This window comes from Haemaphysalis longicornis, unplaced genomic scaffold, assembly GCF_048455015.1.
Source record: "Haemaphysalis longicornis isolate Haplotype H1 unplaced genomic scaffold, Haemaphysalis longicornis Haplotype H1 scaffold_9, whole genome shotgun sequence".
NCBI lineage: Eukaryota > Metazoa > Arthropoda > Arachnida > Ixodida > Ixodidae > Haemaphysalis > Haemaphysalis longicornis.
Genome location: NW_027526460.1, coordinates 153,942,022 through 153,968,393, shown reverse-complemented (window position 1 = coordinate 153,968,393; position 26,372 = coordinate 153,942,022). Strand labels below are relative to the sequence as shown.

Sequence of the window (26,372 nt, the reverse complement as noted above, 5' to 3'; positions counted from 1 at the left end):
CAGCAGCTAGTACATTTGTATCTATTTCTGGAGGACCACTTGGTGTTCCGTAGGGATATCTCAGACAGGTTGATACAGCCATAGCCTGTATTAGCCCAGGAACATTGACGTTATGTGCCTTTAAAAAGAGAACTACTTAATTTTCCTGGTACTGCTTATCATAGGCATGCAATAGCTACGTATGTCCTGAAATAGCTCAAATTATTCAACTAAACTCTTTGACTTCTCGATGTTTTTTTTTAAACGGCCGGGTTTCTACTAAAAAGCATTGCGTAAGAATACATATACCCCGGATACCGATCCCCTAGGAGTGTAAAACAAATACATGTATAGATGAAGTGTTCTAAACGACTCATTTTCAGCTGCAGAAGTAGAGAGTTTTCGTATAGCGGAAAGCACCTTTTTAGCGCGCCCATGGCGTTAGCGGGCACTCTAAACGTCGCGTAACGAGGCGCTATCCGTTTGCGATTATGGCGCGCAAACGGTAACGCCACAGCTAATACGCTATACTAAAACTGTGTAGTGTCGCCCCTAAATATCGTCTACTACGCATACTTTGTACACAAGGAGGATGACCTCTACTTGGGGTAATTATATTACGTAATTACCGCAAAAAAGTTATCAAAGATGCCGTAGAAGATCATGCACAACGTATTAATACTGTGATTTCCGATTGTTTTGAAATTAATATTTAGTAAAACGGGAACTGGCATCACCAGAGAAGGCGATTAAACAGAGAAATCGTTGCACCCTTGCTGCAAACTTGAAGACGTGCATTTTTTGTAGATTTTTAGATTTTTTACACTAAGTTCATTCTGGTTTACGATGTAAATTTACACAAAAACTCCGCCATGAAAGAGCGGAAGCCGACAAATACCTGAAGCGTTTTCACTTGCGGTTCCTTCGCAAATGGGCATTACCTTCAGCACGTGCTGTTTCTTTGTGTCAACCTAGCAGCAGTTGACTGAAGGCATATGCAATAGTTCAATTGCCTAATGGCGCGTATTGAGTCTTCGAGACGCATATGTGATTCTAGCCTTTTAGTTGTGTGGTTGCTAGAGTCGTCTATCTTGGTTACGCTGCGATCGGTTGTAAGTATACTTGTAAGCACATCTAATGCCAAAATTTCTCTTTAAAACATTTTAGACCGGAGCTCTTAAGAGCTCCCTCCTGTGGTTTCGCGGCGTTTCTTGCCGTCGTCCCTCGTTGCACCAGAGGGAACGCTGAAGACACCTAAGAAAGAGTGTGGAGAAAGCGGACGGAGAAAGTATGGCGAAAGTGTGAGAAGGCGGGCGGTATGCAGAGGGTGCCGCGCAATACGTGCTCTGCTGCGGTGAGCCGCTTCGAGATAACTCAGGAGGACAGCGCGCCATCGTGCGTTTGCCGGAGATAAGATCACTTCCGAAGACGAAGGAAGTGCTCCGTCTGCCGCTGCAGCTAAACAAGCTTCTCGAAAAGAGTCTCAGCGCTGAGCAGACGCTCAGCGCCGAGGCTTACCGTTGCAGCTCATAAATAAGTGTCTGACTGAAATTTTTTACCCCAACATATTTGGCAAATTTGAAATAGGTAAACAGCTGCGCTCAAATTTAGCATTATGGAGTATCGTAATCCTCACGAATTTGTGAATGTCCCTCTGAATTACAGCCGTGCGTTCCCCACCTGAAAGCAGTACTGTCTAATCACCGCTGTTCGATGAACTATTCCTCCGCGTATGGTAAAATGAATGTGCACTGAACGACGCCTTCTACCCTGAAATACTACCTCACCAAAGCTTCGCCATGCCGTGTAAATAAATCCTTAAGAAGTTTTATAGTACAAAAGGTTCCCTTTGGCGCTTATAGGTTGGTGCTGTTAATTTATTTGCGGTACGACCAAGCAACAATCACAACCATTAGGAGCTAGAACATGACCAGGCTAGTTTTTTTTTAACGCGCGCGTTTCTTGAGATTTCTGTTTTAAACTTTCCCTTGAGTGTATCTCTGGTCACCCCATGGTTTAAAATCAGTGCAAAATAACGACACAGCTCCATACATGCTTCCATTAAATAGCATGTAGGTACACTCTACGTGTATCCTCCAACCCATCTCAGAATTGTTTTCGCATTTGCGACGGGAATTTCGTAAAAACACATTTACTGAAAAATTAAGTACCTCCCATTCTTGGCGCGTTTCGTCGTAGCGGTGACCTTTCAAAGAAGAATGAAGTTTTACCAGTGCAGACGTTTTGCGGCTGACACACGTCCATTTGCTGACGTCAATGCTGATATCCGCACTTCGATAAATTATCTCGAAAAACCTTGTGCAGCTAATTACTACTTTGCACCTTCGGTCTTGTGACGTCACATCGTTCCGGATATTGCAAGTTCGCAGGCTTGTGGCGGTCGAGATATTTTTTTGGTATCATGTGCACTCATTCTTTCCGTGCTTCTGCTTTGTTTGTTGTTCATGCAAACATTGTAGACTTTAGTACATTGTTACTTTTAAAAATCATTGTTTCGCACTTTAAGTAAGCGAAAGGCAAAGATCAGGAACAACGTCATGACTGCGACCATTGTTGACATAGGCGTAGCGATCCGGTGTTTTAAAGAAAACTCTAGGCTTAGATCGCAACACTGATATATTTCTGTTTGACCGTAGCCAACCACACATATTTCTCAATATTTTTTACACAAATAAGTTTCACGAAGGGAAAGTAGCAAACGCCACTTCGTTTACAAGGAATGTATATCGAGAGAAAAAAATTGGCTTTGCTGAATTCTTATTTAGTCGATAGGGCACGCAGTGATATGTGCGCTCTGGTTAGAAGCCATTGTACAGGGGGGATTAAAAGAAATACGAACAACGGAGCACACAGCCTCCGCCGCATGCCGCACCGTCTGGCTGCACTGTCAGTAAACTGCGCGCATGCGTAGTTCTTTCAGAGCGTTTGAGAGTGTGGCCTACTTTATAGGAAATGCATGATAAAAGAGCGACGCCAGCCATTTATTGTAAAGCGTGGTGTGATGCTCTGTCGCCACTGAGCATCCTGTTATCTACTCAATTGGGAGCCAAGCGCGCCGCAGGCTGATTGCAGCTAGCATGATGCTCTTCAACGATCATCCTGCTCAGTGGCGACGCAGCGTGAAAAGCCGCCTCAAAGTAAACGACCGGCGTCGCCTCTCGATCAAGCATTTCCAAATAATGTAGGCCACACTCTCAAACGCTTTCTAAGGAGTGCGCATGCGCACAGTTTACTGTCTTTGCAGCCAGACGGTGCAGCATGTGTCGGAGGCTGTGCGCTCCGTTATTCGCATTTCTTTTAATCCCCCCTGTACAGCACACTTTACGTTCCAGCATTCGGAGATATAAATACCCATCTATGCATTCGGATGCACTGCTCGTTCAAAACACCATTGCTTCAAATTACCGAATAGCCTTTTTACCGACATTTTCAACGTCATAGCAGCGTCAATCACTCAATTACTTAAAATCCCATTAGTTTGCCTATTGCGAATCAACGACCGCAGAATGTTAGAGGATGCTACGCAGGGAATGTAGGCATGGTAGGTAGCTGCGCCCCACCTCTTTATGCGCGCTCGCAAAATCAGGAATCTGTTTGGGTTAAATTCCACGAGTAAAACAGACTTTGCATAGAGTTATATCATAGCAATAAACTATTTTAGTGCTTCAGTACACGTAAACAAATACAAACAAATATTTACCAAATAGGACAGCCATAAAATGTAATAAAAAATACAGTAAAATGCAAGTCACAATAAGTCGTCCCTTCTTTTCTATCCAAACGATTGAAATGCGCCACAGAGTATACTTGCTTTGCTGCTGAGGATTTCCAGTTACTTCTAACCGTTATATTAACATTATTCACATGATTCCTATAGGTTTCAAAGACGGAATATTGAATCAAAACAGTGGCCTTCATTTTTCCTTTAGGCCCCTGTTTTAAATAGCTGCACCTGTTTATTGTGCAAAATAATTTACCGTGACAGCTATCGCTCATGCAAATGAATCAAAATGCTTGGAACTAAACGTTTCACGGCATGCCCCGAAGTTGGCTTTTGATCAAAGTACGATTTCGATCACTGTTTCGATAAGTGGCTACACCCCGTTGACGACAGCGACTGAAGCAACTTATGATGGGCGAACGCTGTGTAGCACCGATAAAAAAATAAATTTTTATTTGAACTAAAAAAAATGTTCTGCGAATCTCGCTCAGATAAAAGTTTGGTAACATTCTGCTTTTTGTGTTAACGTCTCCAAAATGAATCTGCGTTAAATAAAGTGCATACTTAAATTAACGCCCCTGCATAATTACAGCTTTCCTGAGTGGGTAGCCGCCGTAGCCGCGCAAACCCGAGTGCAGCCGAAGTTAATCGGGTTATTTGTACTCGATCTTAGAGATCGAGTACAAAGCGCCTAAAGTGCCGGACGCTCATCTCCAACCCTGCAGTCGTACACGTTAGTATTTCTGTCACCATCAATAATTAAAGCACGTAAATGTGAGCTCCAATAAATGAGAAAGCATTCTAGCTGTGCTTACCAATAGTGCACCTAATAAACGCCAAACTACTCTCAACGCTGCCTTACCTTCATTGCGTATGTTAATTATTATTTTTAAAGAAAGTTACCGCTAAAGCAACTCAGTGTCATCATGTAACACCTTGAGCATCGTTAGCGGTAGGTCATTGGCGTGCCCTAGAGAACAACGTTAAGTTGAAATTCTGTTCATAACGCGTATTACCTTTGGGAAGTTCTCAAGCTTCTTCTTGAAGTGCACGTTGAATTCCGGATTAGGATCCACATTTGTATATAAAACAGGACGATTGAAGAACTCGAAATTGTGCCCGAGTCCACCACCAATTTCCAGAACCCTGAGGGCGCCACGTTTTCTGAGATCCGGGTAATGAGAAATTAAGGCATCCAGAGGCTTGAGGGCTATGTCACGGGCTTTTTCGAAGCAGTCTCGCCAGATGATCGTGCCCCAGCGGAAAAACAAGACGTAGAGGGCGTCCTTCCCTTTGTGCAGAAGCGGTATTGGCAGCAGACACACGAGGCCTATTAGCTGTGGGAAAAATACGTACAGGGGAGTGAGCAACGGCCGAAAAAGTTGAATCACACTCCTTGCTTTCATGGCGTCTGCTTCCTTTAGGGCTAAGCGCAACTCTAGGCTTGTCGCTTGAAAAGAACGGAGGTGGGCGGGACCTGCGTACAGCTGTTAGCTGTGGTTGATGGACAAGGATACGCAGGTGGACACGCAATCAAAGATTAGCGGCGATAATTAAACGTCCGTGGTCGAGGTAGAATCATTTCTGGAATGGCACAGCAAAACAATTTTCTACCCACAGCTGCAGTTTCTAAAATAGGTCGGGCTCGCTCAACTGCTTACTGCGCAGAATTTGCCTAAGCGGTATGTTTTTTTTTATGATTGTCACCCCTGCGTTTCATTGTTCATTTAGCATTGCTGATAACACGGGAGTCTGATTACCATTTGCGGGAGGATAAATGCTCGCCAAACCGCCTCAACTGCGCAGACTTCGACTTGTCCCCCAGTCAGTGCTGGCTGCTTCGAAATTCAATGAAATACTACTTCACACTACTCCCTAGATTATGAACAGTTCATGAATTGTCTAAACCGAGACAATATCAAAGCTGCTGTATGAAATCAGTATAGGGAACATCATGGGGCCAAGAAAATCTTTTTCCCAAAATGCAAGCCACTATATTTGGTGAACTTTGTGCCGTCTTGTTTCTAAAACACGCTTTTAAAAAAATTTGTTGCTTCACATTGAATTGATTTGTGACCTGGCCATCAGTAGCGACTTTTTTTACGCCTTTTAGTGTGCCGCCACAGGCGTAATGTTTGCTTTCTCTTGTTTTTTATTCACTCAGAGTCATGCGATCTGGCGTTTCTGAATAGACCTCCAAGTTAATAGTGGGGTACTGCTGGTCTTATACGCACATCATTTAACACGTCGCTCTGACTTCCGAAAAGCCCTGTACAATTTTTGAAATGTGCTGCATTTCAGGCCCAGCACTACACCTCCACAAGAGGAAGCCTTTGCCTACGTCTACCCAGCGTGGATTGTATACGTTACAGGAAAACTGAGCAACTGCTGTCACTGTCGCAGCCACCTGTTCACTAAAAAAACCTAAAAATGACGACGCAAAACTGCTGGAAACGTCAATTTCTCTCACTGCACGGGGATAATTTCTGGGATAGCCCTAACTGAAATTCTTTATTACAGTTCAGTCACTAACTATTACAGAAGGTTACGACTTTTCCTTTTAATTCTTTACGGCGAGTTTTGTAGGGGTAAAAGTGAATGTTTCTGATGTGGTATGATCAGTAGACAAGTAAGCTGTTCAAAGTCTACCAGTTCGTGATAAGAAAGCAGCCGAAGACGAGGTCCGCCATCTAAAAAGATCGGCATAAGAAAACGGGAAAAGGAAGATAGCAACCAATCGTGCCATTTGTCCTCTGTGCACGTATTTTTCTGTGTACGTATTTTTCCACGCGGCGCAAATGTCACAACAATACTATTTTCAGGTCCAACCATTGTAACAATTGAATTAGGGACTCGTGTTTCCCAGGCAACGTTCTTGTAAACAATAGTAAAAGTTTTTTACGGTAGCTGAACTGAGCTTCGAAAAATTGTTGTGACGAACTGCGATGTGCATAAATTATAAAAACGCAATATTCGGCGATATTTCCTTTGTCCGTGCCGAATTAAAATGTGTTGTTTCACCAGCTGCCTGGTCACTTTACCAGCACTGCGTGCTTAGATTGACCAGAAAATTAATCTGTACTGAAGACGGATAAATAAATGAATGAATGAATGAATGACATACCTGCCTTTTTTTACAGAATATATGTCTTAAAGAGCCGTCACATCCCTATTTTTCTTTACCGAATGACGGCGTGAATTTTCTAGGGGTGTAAATAAACCAGTAATCGCTTGCGCAGAACAACATTGCGCATGTCGCTCCGCCCTTCCCCGGTGAAGGTCTGCCTGTAAGTTCTAGGTAGCCAGGGGAAAGGTTCGGTCCGGGGCACTTTACTAAATGACCCGCAGATAACCTTTCCAAAAGAGTTCTTGGTCTGAATGAAGAAAATATTTCTTAGGGCTGTTGTATTCATTCATGATGCTAACAAATAGGAAAATGGTAATGCACATAATTTATGTTGTAAAAGGTCAAGGACACGATGAGAGGACTGCTTTAATTTTCTATACTATTGCTGCATTTCCTAAACCATTGGTAAGCTATTGCTGCTTTCGTAATGTATAGCTGAGCGGCTCTTCAGGCGGTCATAAGTAGTAGGTCAGTGGGATATTTAACGCGCAGTGGCCAGCAGGACGACTCCCCAGTTGTATGTCTGGACAAGTGTCATCGCAGTTTTAAAGGGACCCTGCAACACTTTCTTCAACTTTTGTGTGAAATCCTAAATTCTTGCAGAACGTAGTCACACAACAAAGCCAGTACTTAGATTAGGGGGTCGCAAAGTACCTCGGCCAAAAATTACTGCTCTTTGCCCATCAGATAACATCTAAACTCGCTCAAAACATTCTTCTCGCTTTCCCGGTCTTGACGTTCTTCGACGGCTCGAATTACGTCACTAAGGCCATGTAGAGGCTGTTGGACGGTATTCCTCCAGTTTCAGCAATGAACGCTTTTCCATAGCAAAAAAACCACACAAACAAAGCAGAAATGGAAGGAGCATCAGGTGCGACGAGCAAATCACGCAGTGCCGCTCAGCGCTGGCGATAACTATAGCTTTCGCAGTGGCTTGAGACGCCAAATAAAGAGTGGAAGAGCGTATTGAAGGTGTTGCAGGGTTCCTTTAATACACATCTACAATTAGAAATTGCTTCGAAGCAAGTTCTTGTGGCTTCTGAAATCGGAAAGATTGTGTCGCTCAGAAGCACAATAGGATCATGTTAGGAACATATCACTCTCGCTTTGCCGGTTTACGCCCGTGCTAGTAGAGCTGACACTAGAAGCATGTTTGTGGTTTTGAAGCATGTGGAAGGATTTCACAATGAATGAACGCCGCGGGGCCAGCCTAATAAAAGGGCTGCTGTCATGTGTCAGTGTGGTATGTTACTTGTTAGAAATGTCTTATTCATATTTCTTCCGCTGGTAATGCACCAACACCATGCAACTGTTCGAGGAGGTCGTGTTTTGTTGAGCTTAAAAAATTACTATAATGATCTCTCTGCGTACATTATATAGAGTGCAATGCACTGGGAGAGCGAATCTCCGATTGCACACTCTCATCCGCTTCAGCAGTTTGTCTGATTGGTTTTTCACGGTTTATTTCAATCACCAGGTCTCCCAGTGACTCTTTTGTTTTAGAGTTACTGCAAATAACGAATGCTACGAAATCATTTATCAGGCCGATTTCCAAGCGACCACTTTTATAGGCTGATTACTCGAAATTTAGGAACGATTTGTAATTAGCTAAACATCAGGTCAGGAAATGTCATTGATACATGCGTGCAAGATTTGTTTGGGGTCAAGTTATTTCATTCGAAAACATTAATATTGAGTAACATTTCAGAATTATGTATTGTAGGGATAAATGCGTTGTTGTTCGGCCGTTTGGAATTATTCAGGGGCAAGATACGCAATGTATTTGGCCGATAAACCCAACGACGGCATACTTATGCAAGTGTGAACAAGACGAGCCATCTAAAGCAGTCCAATAATTTCTCTTGCGAGCTGGGTTTTCTGCTTTGCTATCCCTGACGTGTCATTAAAGAGAGGCGTGCAGTCGCATTTCCAGCCATGTGCGCTGAGTTGCAGTGTGCGCATTCTTCACGTCCCGCAGGTGCTTACGCAAGCGTACGTTCAACCATCGCGATGTCTGCCCTACGTATTTGTGACCGCATGGTAGGTCTGCGATGCATTACAAACTTTCCCAGAAGTCCGCCCTAATCTGCACAATACAGTCCTTAGGCAACTAAGTATGAAACACCAGTCCATAAAAATTAATCCGGATAAAAAAATACAAAGGCAGACTGGTTGTACAATTTTCTGCAACAATAATGATCCCATCTGTCGTTTACAGATTCAAAAAAATATATTACTTGTGAGCTGTGTTCCTGCCCCGCTGTGCGAGCTATTCCGGTTGATTTGTCGGAAAAATTGGTAAGGCCTGGATATTTATATACAGCTTGGCAATCCTCCTTGACAAACCGTAAAACCGATTGTTGAGTGGATAGCAATTCAACGATGAGGCTTCAACTGATAAAATAATGCTAGCTTGTTGAAAGGCAACAGCACTACCATAAGGCTCCACCTATGAGATTGTAGCGATTTTAGGTCCTTTAATTGAACCTGCAGAACACGAAGCCATTCCTCCACATTCCTCCACCACTAGTTTTCGCCGCTATGAGTGCTGGCCAACGTTACTAGGTTAAATGCTGGCAGCCTTACTGGAAAACAGTGCACATTCATCCGAGGATGTGCAACCATGCACTTTCCGCGTCGAAGGTTGTCACACATGTGGCTGTAACAGGCGCTGCAGCGCTGCAGCACACACGTTGCGCCCGCTGCGCCTGTGCACGCGCTTGGCGGCGTCGTAGCAACAGTGGGCTAGCAGCGCCACCACCAACTTGCGGCGGCAGGCAGCGAGACGCCCCAATGTGAAGCCCGTAAGGGAAGCGCGGGTGGAGGAGAGCCGAGTCTGGCCGTGTTCTAGGTTCGGGACGTTAAAGCTGAACAATCGCCCTTTCAAATGAGCTAGCCCGTGCGGCATAAGAAAGAAAGGGTGGAACACGCGCTTCACTTGGGACGCAGATAACACAACCCGGTGCAGCCGGGCGTTAAAAACACAACAATAAATAAACAAATCCAATGCATGGTTCGCGGCAGTATTGTTTGTCTACAGCGCCTCGTAGAAGGAAAATTCAAACGTGGTGTGCAATTGCGGTGGTGCTCGTTACCGCACATCATGGCTGGCGGCTCTCTAGGGCTCTGTGTGCACATGGTATAGAGTTTCTTACAATGGCCAACGCCCCCTGTATTAACATTGCCTGACGCGTTGCGCGCTTTTCAATGGGACGGGTAGGGCACGGCTTCCGCGATCGGCTGCCGGCGGCGCCCCGTTGATCCGGCCGTCCCATTCGGCGCGTCCCCCAGCAAAAACATTGCGGCTAACTCCGCAATGCGCCGCGAGGTGGCGGTGTTAGCCGGCAGCTTGCACCGTCTCTCCTGGCTGGCTCTGTGGGGCCTGAGTTGCTGTGTGTTTTTACGGCCGGAATTCGAGTAACTGTGTTGCAGCTTTATTTTTGTTGAGCTGACAAACCGAACTACCGGGTCATAAAGTCCGCTTGTCGCGGAAGCTTCGAGGAACAGCACTGAAATGTTAATCGCGCTGTGATTGCTGCGCTTGATCGGTGCAGGACATTTCCGTGCAGACATTCGGGTGTGCGGATATTTGGGTGCTAAAACTTCTCGGCTACAGAATTATAGGGTGCTTGCTTGTTGGAACAGCAGTTATATTTTTATTACGGCATAGGGTGGGTTATGGACAACAATCGAGTGCAGTGGTAATTTTTATATTGGCGCCGTGTTTCATTTTGCCAGTTATTTTTAGAAGTTGAACATTTGCATATTTTTGCTTGGTACCTCGTCCAAGGAACACCTGTTATGCAGCCTATTGATTATATTCTTACACACATGCCTTTTTTTTAATTTACAAGATTTCTATTTATATTCGCATTTTGCGGCGTGCAACTCAGCTAACAATTATCCGCCGTTTATGATGGTGTTATTCCTTCTTCATGCAGTTTTATCTAACCGAAAGACACACTGTCACTATCTAAAGAAAGCAGCATTACAAGCATTCGGTTTCCGCCTAAAACGCAGATAATCGTACGAGGATTTTTATGCAGGTTGTGCGCTGTCACACTAAATTTATTTTGCAAACACTGTTGTCACCACCTTTTTTTTCATACGGACAAGTCTCGCATATTATCGTGTGGAAGAACGGGCCTCTGTATACAGCTGCAGTGTGTACATGACCAAAGCAAACATAAAACCTGTTATCATTGCTTTACACATGGATGGGCTTCGATATCAGTAATTGAAAATTTAAATGTCTTGGGTCTTGGGTCCAAAATAGGGAAAATTGGGCTTGCCTGTAGTCACCGAAATACGTTTAAGAATACAATGAAATCGGGGTGCATCTGACTTCAAGTTGTTTTATTTGTTGCGACTGAAATTGAAACTGTAGCTTGCTTAACGCACATGTGTAGAACAGATTGCCATATCTTTGAGGCTATCGCTCAACGTAATACTCTTTAAACGTGTTCATCCGAAAAATATGACGGGTGTTTCCACCCAACAGGCATTAATTCGAAGGCCAGATAAGAGCGCAGCCATCCGTCGTGCGTATGACGCGATCGCGCCCCGCGCTCTCCTGAACAGCATTGACCATGCAGATTATATAAAGTACGTAAGCCTGAATAAGAAATACCTGAAAAATAATCAACTTTTAGAGAACCGAATGTTATTTAAGCACCAGAAATTTTCCATTGGTAGTAGGGAATATTGTCCGTGTGTCAAAGGCGTCATGCGGCACATGTTAGAGAAGTCATATAGCTGCAATCGTAGGTAAAATAAAATCATTGTTATCAGGTTCTATGAGTCGCTTTGCATTCATAACATCAGCTATGCTTTTTTTATTGCGATACCAAGCGCGAAAGTTGAAGAAACGCCATTTCGAGAAGCGTTGCAGAATACCCGGCTTTCGTTTCAACAATCGGCTCTGCACGCCGCAGTGCGGCGGAAAGCAGCGAAACGGCCTCTTCGGAATTACGCTCTCTCCGGGCGATTGGGACGGCCGGAGCAACGGCGCACCGCCGGCAGCCGATCGCGGAGGCCGTGGGTAGGGACGCTTAGTTCAGGCACTGATCCGCTATGTGGCGCGTGCCGGCGGACATCTCGCCTTACGTCACTGCTCGCGAGTCGCGAACGCTGCACCCACCACGGTGTAAGAAGGAGAGGTGACCGAACGGCGCTATTGTAGCGCGGCCCCGTAATGAACGCAGTTCTCCGGCGCGATAGGAGATGGCGCTACTAACTCCGGACCACTAGAGTTCCTGTATATGCTCCCTACGGGAGCATCCCGTAGGGAGCATATACAGGAACTCTACGGACCACCGCTCCGCGAAGCGGCCCTGTCAGGACGGAGGGCTTGCGGCTTGCTACGCCGCGAGTAAGTAGCGTTGGGCTTCATTATGATCGTACATTTCTCCTTACATCGTTAACAAGGGCTTGCCGCGCAACTAGTTCGAGAGATTTCGCTAGCTGCTGGCGCTCACAACGATCATCAGCACAGTCACAACGGGAGTTCGCGGCCTCTCGCGCATTTTGTCTTCCGCGCTCGAAACAATTATAGGGCTGCATCGTCTGCTAAAACTTCCTACTTCAGCTTCAGCTTACAATACATATACATACGCTACCGCTAGCAGGTTTCTGGGAAGACGCTTTTGTTGTTTTCCGAGCCTAATTTTCTAACAAGCTACATTTACTTCCAGAATGTTAGCAAGTATCGTGAATCAATCATGCAACCATAGCATTTTTGGGGGTTTGACTTCTTGGTAATGCAAATAAAAAATGGTAGGCTTTTATTTTATGCTTTGGGTGGTATCTAAATAATAATACAGATTTTCTCAATTTTAATTGCCTGTTTAATGTGTCTTCAAAGTAAAAAAGTAGGGTCACTGTAAAGCACAGAGCAACTTAGACAAGCTTGGACCGCTTCCTCATTTCTTGGCTTTTCTTTGCCTCCTTTTGTCGCTGCTGCTTGCAGTGCTGCCGCAGCCTCATGGAAATGTAGTAGTGCAGAACCTTCGCCATTACGTCCACTTTGTGCAGGGAACATGGGAACATGAAAGGATATGTAAGCAGCAAATGATCCAGTGTCTTACTGTACACGCAGTTGTCGCTGGGCTGTTTTGCGAACTCCTTTTCTGTTGCCTTCAGGAGGTAGTAGATGTTCAAGTTTGGATGAATGAGCTTACCACGTGTTTTGCAATTCACCAGATCTGCCTCTGGAATGTCACAGAATCCAGTTTGTTTCACCAGTCCATCTCTGCAGGTAACACACACGGTCTTGTTACTAATCTTTCGGCAAAGATAACCGGTGACATAGTAGATTATGCAATCTACAGTACCTGCCATCCTGTAGTCATGCTCCAGGATATCTTCACATTCCCAACTTCCTTCCTCAATGAGTCCGTCGAGTCTTTCTCTCAGGCTATCAAGCCTGTTCGTTTGCTGCTCACCTTGTTGAAATGCCAGTCTCATATCACCAATAGTGATGCAAGGTCTCTTCTCTTCAGCATTTACCGTGCAGTTCCCAAAATTTCGGCGGTTTGAGAAGGGTGTATAGGGAAAGCATGCGATAAAGCTGGAGAAATGTTGGGAACGTAGGGTGTTCGTTTTGACCTCCAGCTTGCCGAATCGTTCCGAAGAAACACTCGAGGCGGTCTTGATTAAGCTTTGCTGTTAGGATGTAGTCAAAGCCACACTCAGTCAGTAGATAATTTGACAGTTGAACAACTGACTTTAAAGTCACCCTGAGGCCTTCTGCAGTAGAGGGGGTCAAAAAGAAGTCCTTGTGAATTTTTCCACTGACTACTTCTTCATCCAATGTGTCAAGCCACCGTAATGCATCTTCGATGACTTGGAAGTCATTTCCACCAAGTCGCACTCCCTCAGCTGGAAACCGACGATTTAAGGCATCAAATAGATTGTTCATGAGTGAAGTAAACTGCACTGTGGGCTCCACATCGTACAAGCGGGGCGTACCCCGCTTGGCGTAGAACTGAAGCCCCTTAGCAACAGACTCGCTAAATATCTGCGTTGCCAGCTTCACTCTCATCTTCAACATGTTTGAAGGGTTCACATGATTGTACGTGATCTTCGGGCATACTCTTTCGTCCCCTGCGTGCTTTGTATCTGCTACATACAAAGCATCATAGCATGACCACTGTACACACTTCCCATTGATGTGGAACTCCTTCTTGCTGTAGAGACCATTTCGAATGCATTTAAATAAATGCGGTGCATCTGAGAGCATGTAAACTTGTCTTGAACTGTCAGATGGGTGCTCAAAAGAGTTAGTGGTACCTCCCAAAACACCACTAACTCCGAAATGCTTCCACATGCTACGATTGGTTGACGCACCATCACAAACAACTCCATTGATGCGTATTCCAGCTTGTTCAAGTTTTAGGATGCATTGGAGGAGCAGCTGTTAAAGCACAGTTCCTTTCGTTGGTCCTTTTGATGCAAAACTGCAACAGGCTGGAGATAGCTGTCAGCAAATGGAGCAAAAGCAAATACAAGTCCATGGTCGGCAAGCTCCTTACAGTCTTTATCGTCCTGCCCGTGGTCAACCAACCCGGAGTATGTCATAGTCTTCGAATTCACGGCCAGTTCTTTCCTGACTTGAATTTCATCAAGCACCAGCATTCCTCTTCGTTCCATTGGACTCTTGGTTGCCATCTTGGTTGCGAGGGCTGCCAGAAACCGCTTATCAAAGCCACACTTCAGCCCCATCATGCTGACGTATTTTCTGATGGTGGTGACGCAGGGCAGCGGGAGGATGTCATTGTTCGTCAAGAACGAGTATGTAGAGGAACTGCGGATATGAAGAAGGAGACACAGTAACAGCCAGTCGTCTGTGTATCTTCTGTTCCTCTTATTTGTGTATTTTGCTGCTGAAAGACACTCTGAAATCAGAAGTAGCTGTGCTGACGGGATGTCGTGCTGCTGCAGGCGGTGTTGGAGGTCTTCATTTTGAAGTGACTTCATCTTGTCCTTCGACTGCTTCAGTTCCATCAATAGCACCTTGTTCCTTGCCAAAAGACGTGCCTTTGACCTTGTCAGTGACGTCTTGGCCCTGCGGAGTGTTTCAATTTTTCCCCTTTCTTTAGGCTGCACCGGTATCCTAATGCGCTGAAGCACCCTGCGTTCCTTTTTTCTGGCCACCTGACGAGACGTATGGATGCGGAGGGTGTCACAAAGAGAGCTGCAAGCCTTGCAGACACCTCCTTCGGCCACTGCAATTGTGCACCTTGAATGCCTCCATTTTCCTAGATCACCATAAGCACACTCGGGCTCCGCTTTGGGATATTCCTTGATGCTAGGGCCTCCTGAGCAAACCTTGATTGCTTCTACGGCGTTCACAACTTGTTCCACATCAGAAAGGGTCGTCACGCCCGCACTTACCGCAGCGGAGACAGGTTTGAGGGACTTCCCGAGCAGAACAATGTTCACACTCATGTCGCTTTTGATGTGCACTGCCTTGGCTATGTAGAGATTCGTTGCGCCAGATTCCTGCTTAGATTCTTGCTTCACAGCCATTTTCGAGTACACAATATCTCAAATGCCCTCAATATCCACGCGATGTACGGCCAAGAGGATTCGGGAAGACGCGCGGACTGTGCACTTTCAAAAAGTACGTCAAAGGCGGATGGCCGAAGCTCTAAAGTTCCAGTTCTGTTCTCTGTTAGGTCAAGCGTGTTGTCATCACCTTCCGGTGGATTGTCAATCGCATTTGCTGCGCTGTGAGTGCATTCTCCATTCCCAGGAGACAGGCGGCGTGACTTGGCTGGCAGCTCACTGGTGTTAGCTTTCCGCTTCACCGGTTTTCTCGAAGGCTTCACTTCCTTCGTGAGGTAAGCGGAGCATCCATCAAAAATTGATGGTACCACGTCCTTCGCTAACGTAGCTCTACGCTCACCTTGCATGAGGATATGTCCGTTGTACTCGGCACTTCACGTCTTCACCACGAAATGTGAAGCAAAATGCCGCTCGCACACAAGGTCCTTCTGTGTCAGAACACGGTCCTTTCGTGGGATCGCCCGCCTCCATGCCGCGAGTTTCTCGGCGTCTGCGGGCGGCTTGAAGAGCGAGAATTTCTCCTTGCACGACTTATAGCCGCTGTTGCAGTTTGGAACGAAGCACTTCCCCGTGTCACTGGTGCCTCATGAGGCCATAAAGCACGCACTCGAGGTGTGACAAATAAAATAGCGGGAACAAAGTAACGAATAACGATAGCTCAACTACGGTATGCGCTCAACAAACGGCCGTTCGCGAGGGCTAGAACGGGGCCCGCCATCCAGTGGAGAGACGGGCAACTGCGAGCGCAACGGAGTGCGCTCGTCGCGGCCACTCGCTGCAGTCGTTCGGTCACCTCTTCTTACACCGTGGCACCCACTTCTACGACGTGCGTCTGTCAGCTTGCCTGCTGGGCTTCAATGGCTGTTTCGCTTACATCTTAGCCGCGACGGGGCGCTAGTTGTGTGGCGCAGTGGGGATCTCGTTCAACGTGTCGCTCGCTTCATACTTGCTGCATTTTTCCGAAGACAAAGACGGAGGCGGACTGAAATAGTGTAAGAACATACTGATTGTCGGGTAGACATATAGCTAACAGAAAACGATATTTTCGGATGGGGCAGCCATTATTTCACTGATATTTTTTTTCTGGAGTATTTAGAGAAGAAAAAATTGCGTGCACGTTTTTTGTTCAAGCGCTCACTTCTACGATTAATTTCCAATTATATCACGTGCTTGTAAACTTCAGAAAATAATAGAACACAAAAGGATAAGCAGCTGGGATCCCGCCACGCTGTCCGGGCGCTTCTACAGTACAGTCCTCAATTTTAGAAGCGCGTACCGATGCGGAGTGCGAACAGCGGGGTCAAAACAATACCTAAATAGAGGTGTGAGGTGTGATGCCCCAGGTGTGATAGAGGTGTGATGCCCCACTCAGAAAACTTCAGGGCCTGTGATCCGAGTAGATAAGCGCGCAAAGCCGGCATCAGCCTGCGGCAGCGCAAGGGATTTTGCTTCGTGACAAAGGAAGTTTTATCAGTGACAGACCAAGACAGACAGGCATGGTGAAAAACAAGAAGGCGTAGGAGCGCCGCCTCGGGAACGCTGAACAAACTTTCCACTATTTTGCATAGTTTCCGAGAAGCGGCGCTGGCTGGCGGACACGAAAGCACGCTGGAAGGCTAGGGAGCGGGGAGGGTAGGAGAGAGCAACTGGAGAGTGGCTGTTTGGCCATTTTTCGCTCACGCGTTAGGCAATGTTTATACAGGCGGCGTTGCAATGGCACACGGCACCGATTTCGTCGATCGGTCCATCGCGCCTGGTTTGTGTTGTTTCCGCTTTGGCATAGGGTGTGGGCGGGATAAGTGTTCGTTTGCGCCGCGTTTGCGGCGTTTTCTTGATATCAATGCCACCTTCGTAGTTATTGCTCGATCGACAGATAGGGTGACAGCAGGTAAGCGTAATTTTATTGCTTGCTTCGAAGTACTGCCACCAGTATTTCTTTCTCTATGGTGCTGCGTCGCGGGGCGATTTGAACCAACACCTTGGTTGAACCTTACTTTGTTCTCCACTGATGCTGAACCAAGCTTTGGAAATTGTGCGACGCGGTGACTGAGACGTCACCGCGAGACACTCGTCGTGCTTTTGGAGAAGGTAAGCGCAGCTTTTTTTTGCTTTCTTTGATGTGTTAAGACTTTCCCCTCGAGGTTGGTTGTGGAGAGACCTTAGGGCAAACACGACATTTACGAGCCTTGCAAGCTCAAACGAGTAATCGGCGCCGTTGCTTGGTATTGCGAATGAAACCTGAAATGACTTGCGAAGCTGTAACACACGCGTATGAGGCTTATGCGTCTGGCGCGGGAGAGCATCTGATGTTGGTTGGCGGTTCTAAACAGCCGTAGGTCGTAATTGGCGTCCATTTCAAGCCTACACTGGCCATAACTGCCGCGTAGTTTTCTGGGATACATCCGCAGTACAGTAAAACTGTCCAAGCGCCGCATACACGTTCAGTTCTGATTACAGTGTAAAGTTTTTTGAGAAGCACGCTTACAAGGCTGCGGCGAGTATTTGCTGCTGCTTCCTAAATATGTTATACTCTCACATCTTTTTCGGGAGTCAAGCTGCCAGTTCTGATTTTACGAATCTTATTGAATCGTATATGCCGTAGCTCACTGTCGTAATCAGCGCAATTCATATCTGTGTTAACAAAGCTGCAGAGGTCAAAACTTCGATAAGTGCAACGCAGCCTCCTGGTAGCCACCGGCGTGACCAGCGAGATTATGGGACGGCGCTGCGGCATCGAGGCATGCGAAAGCTATTGCCGATGCTTCCTTGTTTTAGGGAGAGAGGTTAGACGCCGAAAGTCCATCACCACGACCGTCGCCAACGCCTATGTTAAACATTTTCTGACGCTGATAACCAGCGCAGTCTTGTTTTGACCTTTGGTATCGTTCTGATTTGGTTCCGCGCCAATAATAAGCGTCTTGAAACAATTTTTGAATGAACCCTTATGTTTTCTCCTTTCCTGCACAACCTACGTTACAATGGTGGTGCCCAATCCACATTCCACTTTTTTCTGTACCGGAACCATACCAAAGGCGCGAAAAAGACGGCACTGGCTATCAGCGTAGTATAACGTTTATTATAGGCTTTATCGGCGGTCGAGGTGAGGGTCTTTCGGCTTCGAACCTTGCCCCCACAAAACACAGAAGCATCAGCAATAGCTTTTACATGCGAAGCCGCCATTGCGCCGTAATCTAATCTCGCTGGTCACGCCGGTGGCTATCAGCAGGCTGCGCTGCATGTATCGAAGGCCACGCGTTCGCCCGTTGTTGTTAGCAGTTTCGACCTCTGTACAGGTCATACGGGTACAGGTGCGCCAAAAATGTAACTACACAGCTATATTTCTCTCAGGAGTAGAAAAGTGCTGATCTACTGAACATATACAGAAGAATTATGGCTGCAGTGATGCTTGCGTTTTCATGGAAATGTCATTTGGAGATAGCAATGCCGGATAAAAAGCTGCAGCTGCAAAAACCTTTCCTGCGTGGCTCACCTGCTTTAAATATTTTGTGTTTCACAGCAGTATGCTTATGGTTATGCTTTGTTCCATTAGTTCACGCAGTGTGGTTTTCAGGAAATACCAAACCTTCAAGACCCATGTTTTGCAGACAAACAAACAATGTTGCTTTTTGTGTTCTCGGCCGTCATGTGGGAGCCACGAGTCAAGACGTATGAAGCCCATCCAACACATTGTGGAACACTTCAAGAATAGGGCAGTCTGTTGAGCATTCTTTCTCAGGCTTTGTCAGCGTGCCGAGGTCAGCTCGCTCGTTTATAACCGAAGAGTATAGGTGCCGCAAAGAAGCAAATGATACACCAGTGCTCTCTGACGACCTAAAGAACGATATTGAAATGAAATCAGTAACTGCCCCCGGGGTATCACAGGGCCCCTGCCTATTTACGTTGATTCCCATGGAGAGCCCATTGTTAACCAGTGCAAAGATGTCGCCCTTTTGACGGATAATTTGCGCTTTTTCACTCATGCTACAGAGCCCGCAAAAAGTGCAGTAATGGCTGTCCAGAAGTACTTTATTTATTATTGCACAAGAAAAATACCGAGAACAAGAACAAAATAAATGGCAACCCATAGGTATATTTTGGTGACACGAGATGGTGTTTACTTTGTTCTTGTTCCCTCTTTCTTTTCCTCCTGCCCGTTTTTTTCCTCCTGCCCTCTTGGCAGGTCTTGGCTGCCGTACTGTCGTTTCAGCTTAGACTCTCCGTGACGGTACAGTATCAGATCTAATTTTTGAAGGAACTGTGTGAAGTATGACTGTTAAAAAAGAACCGTGTGCAAGGTCTCTGGGTGGTCAAAATTAATTCGAAGCCCTGCACAAAAGCACACCGCATAGCTGAGGTGTAGCTTTCACGCATTAAACCCCATATTATTTTTTGTGCATTTCTATGATTTGTTTGGAGACTTCCTTAAATAGTTAATTGCGTGCGTGTTTAGATTCATGCCACCCAGATTAGTTTGTTGACCTGCCAGTAGCTCAGAGACAAAGGCATGCTGTGCATAACGTTAGACGTTTGATATTTTCTGTAACACATGTTTATTACGGTAAAGTATTAAAAGGACAGCGCAAAGGGACGAGGACGAGGTGTAGACGGGTCTACACCTCGTTCTCGTCCCTTTGCGCTGTTCCGAGAATTCTATACCAACACGCCCAAGCTTTTACCTTATTAAAAGTCTTGTGTACACTGCGCGTCAGGCTTGTATAGGGCAAGCGAGCGCATGGCTTCGGAGCATGGTGGCGACATCTGCTGATAAATGCTGGGTTAGAGATAACTTGCCATTTCGCGTACGCGGGTCTCGGACAGGCCCTGGCTGGTCGTCATTTAGCTCGGGCTTGTCAAATTTGCGTACACCAACACCCGCAACGGGTGCTTCTTTTCTGCGCGCCAGCCGTTAGCGGTGACACCGGAAATTAGCGGGTAATTTGACGCAGTGCATTATCACCCCAGGAAGTTACGTATTCACACAAACGGTTTGACCGAAAGATCTGAAGCGAATTCTTGTGGCGTGCGTTTTGTTTGGTACGGGTGAGATTCAGAAGATTGACGTTCGTCGTTTTGCACGATTACGCAACTGCCTGCGGTGACAATAGATCCTTTGCAAAATGGCCAAATCGTTGGCGGAAAAGCAGCAAGCCACTCTGGCAACACTGTGCACCCGCTGCGCCACCATTAGAAAGGAAGCAAAAAGGCTGCGAGCACAGAGTGGCTATGGGGTAGCTACCGTCCACCGTCCAAGTAATTGCATACGCGTCGTGTGGCAACAGACTTGTGAAGCCGTGGGCGAAAACGCGCAACCGCAACGGCGTTGCTACGACCTGCTTCCTTTCTAATGGCGTCGTCGCGTTCACCACCAGTGTTACCACCGCTGAATTCTCAGTGTTGTCCGCGTTTTTGCAAAGGGTCTATACACCGCGCCAAACGACGCGTTTATCTGGCCTGTCACCGCTCACGGCTTGCACTGAGGAGGACCAGTGCCCCTCGTGGCTGGTTGCGTCTGCAAATTACCAATGCGAAGCAATAATCAGCCAGACCCTATCCGAGATCCGCGCACGCGCAATGGCAAGCTATCTTTAACCCATCAGCTATCAGCAGATGTCGCCAGCACGCTCAGGAGCCGTGCGCTTTCTTGCCTTAGACCAGCCTGACGCGCACTGTGAGGGCTATGTGCACGTTAAAAAACTCCAGGCGGGCTAATCGAAGGCCAACTGCACTGATATTTGGCTTTCGCAAGATTTATTTTGGACGTACAGTGCGTATCACCAAAGCAACTGGGGCACTACTGGTAGCCCTATGAAATGCCTTGATAATCATGCTGGAAATGTTTAAAAAAGCTCCGTCGCAGACAACGTGAGACCTTCCAATGGATCATGCAAACTGCGATGAAGCGGTAGTGACATTGCAGCTGACCAGGTGATTGGTCCCCCAGCCAGCCAGGGGAACCGGTCAAGCTCTGCTTGGTGTGCTTCCCGTGGACCTGCTGCAAATGTGAAGCGGCTGTGCACAGGTTTGCTCCGGCTTGCCGGCTGCGACGTCTCTTCAGCCTGGCTGTAATGTCCGCACTCTTCTCAATTTCGGTTTCAGAGTCGCCGATTTTTGATGGTCGTTTGTGCCATGTATGCATGTATGTCAGCTGTCATATTTTGTATCTTGCTGTCTTTTTAGGCAGAATAAATAGAAATGAGTTTTCAAGAGGTTACATTTCTTAAAGCAGTTGGCCTTTCAAAGTCAAAATCAAATTTATTTCTGTGTAAAGGTATACAAACATATTAATATACAGAAGAGGGTCCCAGAGTCCGCAGACTGTAACGGAACCCTCTATAAAAACGCAACAAGTGAGTTTGTCGGAGCAGTGATTAAGAAATAAACATGAGCAAACCTATAAAGAGAGAAGAGAAGTACAAATAACTGCATACTTTTATAATTAGCAAACATTGGTTTAAACTAAGTTACATATAAATGCACAATATTCGAAGCAACAGTAACACAATGAAGTACAAAGCAGTAACTGTAGGGGTATAGAGAAGTAAATGGCAATATTAACAAAAAAAACAATGGAAGTCGATACTTGAAGTTAATTACAACAAAAAATTTTGAAGGAAGTTTTAAAGCTTGTTATAGACGATAACGATTTTACGGCAAAAGGAAGGTAATTCTAAAATGATATTGCAGCGAAGCGGGAAGTTTTCGTGCCGTAATTAGTATGCACAGGCGGTAATAAGAAGTTGTTATTGGCGGCAAACCTGGTGAAAGTTTTAGTCCTTAAGCGATTGAGATCAATGGAATCGTATGAAATATAACTGTGAAGTAACTTGTAAAAAAAGAAGCCTAAATTGTAGTGAAATAAATTGTTTAGAGATAAAATTTTATTCTCACGAAGCAGAGCTGAAGCTCAGGAACGATGTGAATTGCGAGTGATAATGCGAATACATTAATTTTGAGTGTGTTGAACTGATGAAACGTGGGAAGAGCAGGCGTTACCCCAAGAGGCAATGCCAGAATTAATATGACTGTGAACGAAAGCAAAATACAGTGATAGTATTGCTTGATGTGGGAAAGAGGGTCTCGCCTTTATAATGCGCAGATGCCAAATGCGGTTTTTTGTTTAAGATAAGAGAAATGAAAACAAAACGTGAGGCTAGGGTAGAGCACTATGCCAAGAAATGTTGTATGGTCACACGAAGCAATGGGGTGAGGTCCGAGAATTAGGTCGCGGAGGATGATGATCTGTTCCTTAGGAGTCCTTAAAATCATAAATTTTATTTTTTCCGGATTAGTAAATAAGTAATTGTCATAACACCATTTAACACATTATTGAGCGCAAAATTTAATTTCGAGGTGAGAGAAATTATTGATTTATCAGATAAAGATATCGTGGTGTCATCTGCATACAAGACGCAATGAAAAGATTGAAGTAAGTTAGGACGGTCATTAATATATAAATTGAAGAGCAGCGGACCTAAAATAGATCCCTCGGGTACACCTTGGTTAAATGTTAATTTCAGAAAAAGTATCCGCCACATATACTATAAACTGTCTGTTGAATAGAAAGCTTTTTAGGAACGTTAATGCTGGAACTGTTACCACGTTGGCTTCTAATTTCTGGAACAAAACGTCGTGATTGATTGTGTCAAAGGCTTTGCTGAAACCCACGAAATTCCCAGTGTCAATGGATTTTTTTATGTAGTCAGTTAAGGAAAGCAAGGCTAGCTTAGTAGAACGCCCTGATCTGAAACCAAACTGGCAATCATTCAAGAGAATAAATTTTGATGAATAGCTGTTAAGACGTTTAGCGAATGAATACGGCAACAAGACCAACCTGTGGGTACAGCAGAGGGCACTTAGCACGCCGTCCTTGTTGCCGCAACTGCTGCTACCAAGTGCCGCTGGCGGTGCCTTGGAAGCTCTTTTTGAGACCCACGCTGATGACTACAGCACACGGCGCAGACGCAGCAGGCTGCAGATGGCGCAGACGCAGCAGGGTTTCAATGGGCCCAACGCTTGACGCACACGTGCGGAGCACCAGCCAAGCGCGCGTGGATTTGACCACGGTGGCGGGTGATGAAGCGGGATCCTCGGAGAGGTTGATCTGGCAACCAGACTACCTGCGGGTACAGCAGAGAGCACTTAGCACGTCGTCCTTGTTGCCGCAACTGCTTGTTGCATTACATCACATTTCATAGCGAATTGCCGAGCGTTGAGCCCAGGATTTATTTTGAATCAAATGCCGCTACCCAACCACTGAAAGGCAAGCTTTATCACAAGTAATTTCAATGGCTTGCAGGCAGCATCTATCAGTGGCGCTGCTGTTTTTGCGAGCCAGAGGCACTATACATGGAACTGACCAACCTCAGGTAGGCAACTTGCCTGCTGCTACTCATGTGCTGCGGACTCAACCGGGAGTATGCTGAGCCAGCAGCTACTACACTTGACTTGCTCCAGAGGTTAGTTACTTTTTCGGCAGGACTAAAAAGGTTTTATTGTTTGCCACAAACTTAGGTGCCGAGTTATGTTATCATGTTGCTTTTTGTTATCATGCCCTTAAGTTTCTTGGTAAAGCTTGGACATCTAGGGCAGATATGATTTTTTTATTTTTGACCAATTTTCTTTCTTAGGTATTCTGTCTGCCACGCCATTAAGTCCAGTTGTAGAACAGGAATTTCTGTAGTTGTGATAGGTTTTCTACGAGAACTATGAAATGGATAGAAACAGCACCTAAAATAACTTGGATTGTTTAATAAGAACCCAGTCGTCCTCCTGAGCAAAACATTATGGGGTTCTCAGATATGCAGTGGGTGTATATGAATAAGTTCTTCTGTTCCTATTCATCATCATCATCAGCCTATATACGCCCACTGCAGGCCAATTACATGGTCCTGCGCTAACTGCGACCAATTTATCCCCGCAAACTTCTTGATCTCATCTGCCCATCTTTCTGCTGCCCTCTGCCACACTTGCCTTCTCTAGGGATCCACTCTGTTACCCTTAAGGACCAACGGTTGTCCTGCCTTCGGACGTGCAGTGTTCATATTATGCCACCTATATTGGAACCTAAAATAATTTAGAGACCACGGTGTGGAAATATCACAGGCTTGGCTCAAGGCATAATACCTCAGACTTTATAAAAAAGGGAGAACCCAGTATCATATAGGGTGTATGTAGTGGCCTCTAAACCGCACAACGGCGCTACCCTCACAAGGGCGCTGACTCCATTTGAGCGGTTAAAAGCTGCCACGACGACAGCGCATTCTCCGACGCAAAGCATGGTATGCGGCGTGGTGTAGGCAAAAACAATTTTGTGGCTGGCGCTTTTTTTTTGCATGATTCGTAGGTTTACATATGGCTTATCATAACAAGTAGCCGGCTTTTTTTTCGCTTCGCGAGGCCGGACTGCGCTGTTCATGCTCCCTACGACTGCGTGCCTTGAACAGGCCACACGATGAAAACCAACAGGCCAGGTTTTCGACTCTTTCAAAAAAAAAGTTAGGGTACCGCTCGAATACGGTATTGCCGCATAGAACGAATTCACAAAAAGGCATTTATGAAGGGGTGAATCAGTACCAAGCCTGCGGTGCACATTTAATTGCAGGTGTGGACGATGCAATGTTGACACTGTCATCTCACGCCACGTCACATGCTTAAAACCTTAATTGGTGCTTGAAACTTTCCCTATTGAGTTCACCCAGTGTACTTTACGGATTATACACACCCATTTGGGCACAACCTGGGCTATTTTGAGTGTTTGGAAGTGAACGTGGTGCATAAGGCCACTGGTAATTGTGGGCTTCCAACTATTTATTCACCTTCACCTGTTCCTTAACGACCAAGCCTGTTCCGTGAGCTTGTTCTGTTTCTAATTTCCCCTTCGTGTGCATCATAAAAAAAACACTTGGAAAACATCGGCGTCATCTTCGTCGGCCCAAATGAACGATTCGTCACCGTCGCACTTTAATTATAATGCATACACACCTCGCAAGCACTTCAGCCCAGACCATTTGCATAATCTTCACTTCATTGGAAGCTCGGGTTGAGGATGGGCACGCATTCAATGCATCAGAATACTGTCGCAAAAGCTCCTCAAATTCTTTAACACTCCATAATAAGCTCGCAGCAGGCCTTGGTGACATGGTAATATAAGCAACTCGTCGCACATGCCATTACCGCATTCAATACTGTCGCAAGCTATAGTAGAAAACTTTTTGGAACTCCAGCTACGGTCGTTTGGAGCAATGCAAGAAATAAGGAAACTGGCGCTAAATGTTGACACCGAGCTAGCGCATACGAATCACTTTATCGACGGCACTGCTCGCGCATCTCCCCTACCACACAAACGGTATCGGCTCGACTGTGTGGCTGATTGGGCGGTGAACACACCGTGTAGAATGAATGTAAGCAGCATGAACAAAATGAATCGTGCCTGACCTCTTTTCCATGTGGCCGTTCAACGTCAACCCGTCACAGGCGTCAAGTAGACAGGCAGCGAAAGGATGCGCATTAGCGTGCACTCGACGCTGATGTAGTTGGTGCAAAGGCTGCGGACCAGTGAATCAAGATGAAAGCAGGTATTTTACTTCTTTTCTATGATGGTTCTTTTGGCGGAGTTTATATGCTATTGGTCAGGCTAAATATTACAATTTAGATAAATTATCATTGTATAACTCTTGTAGGTTTGCACAAGCACTTACAGAAGACAAGCATTCTGGGTCTTATTTGTTGCTGTACTTTGACATACGTCAGTTTCTCATATTAAGCCATATTTTTGATGGCAGTATAAGGAGGACAGGATAAGCATGTGTTTATCTGTACCTAAGTGAGAGGTCTGCAGTCTGTTTTGTGGAAAGACGTGAGGCCATCACCACTTAAAGACTTTGTAAAGGGACTGTCTGCCCTGTTGGTGTTCACAAAGCTCAGCTTTTCGGAAGCTGCAGACAAACAAAAACAAGC

General features: G+C 45.8%; 1 protein-coding gene and 1 long non-coding RNA gene across 7 annotated transcripts in view; one reads left to right on the top strand and one right to left on the bottom strand.

The window, feature by feature from the left end:
• The window catches only part of LOC144153677 (thiol S-methyltransferase TMT1B-like), a 226,703-nt gene that overhangs the window by 7,962 nt on the left and 192,369 nt on the right, over positions 1 to 26,372 (bottom strand). For all 4 annotated transcript variants that reach the window (XM_077685339.1, XM_077685337.1, XM_077685336.1 and 1 more), the window contains one exon: positions 4,738 to 5,058. In XM_077685339.1, the coding sequence (XP_077541465.1) occupies positions 4,738 to 5,058 (321 nt within the window). The remainder of the gene's footprint in view (positions 1 to 4,737; positions 5,059 to 26,372) is intronic.
• LOC144151738 (uncharacterized) lies at positions 17,098 to 25,992 on the top strand. 3 transcript variants are annotated; one of them, XR_013318957.1, is made up of 5 exons: positions 17,098 to 17,304; positions 17,438 to 17,504; positions 21,263 to 21,435; positions 23,713 to 23,872; positions 25,890 to 25,992. It is a non-coding gene; the product is annotated as an uncharacterized LOC144151738 (long non-coding RNA). The 3 variants fall into 3 exon arrangements; XR_013318956.1 differs by having other exon boundaries at positions 21,263 to 21,478; XR_013318955.1 differs by having other exon boundaries at positions 21,263 to 23,872.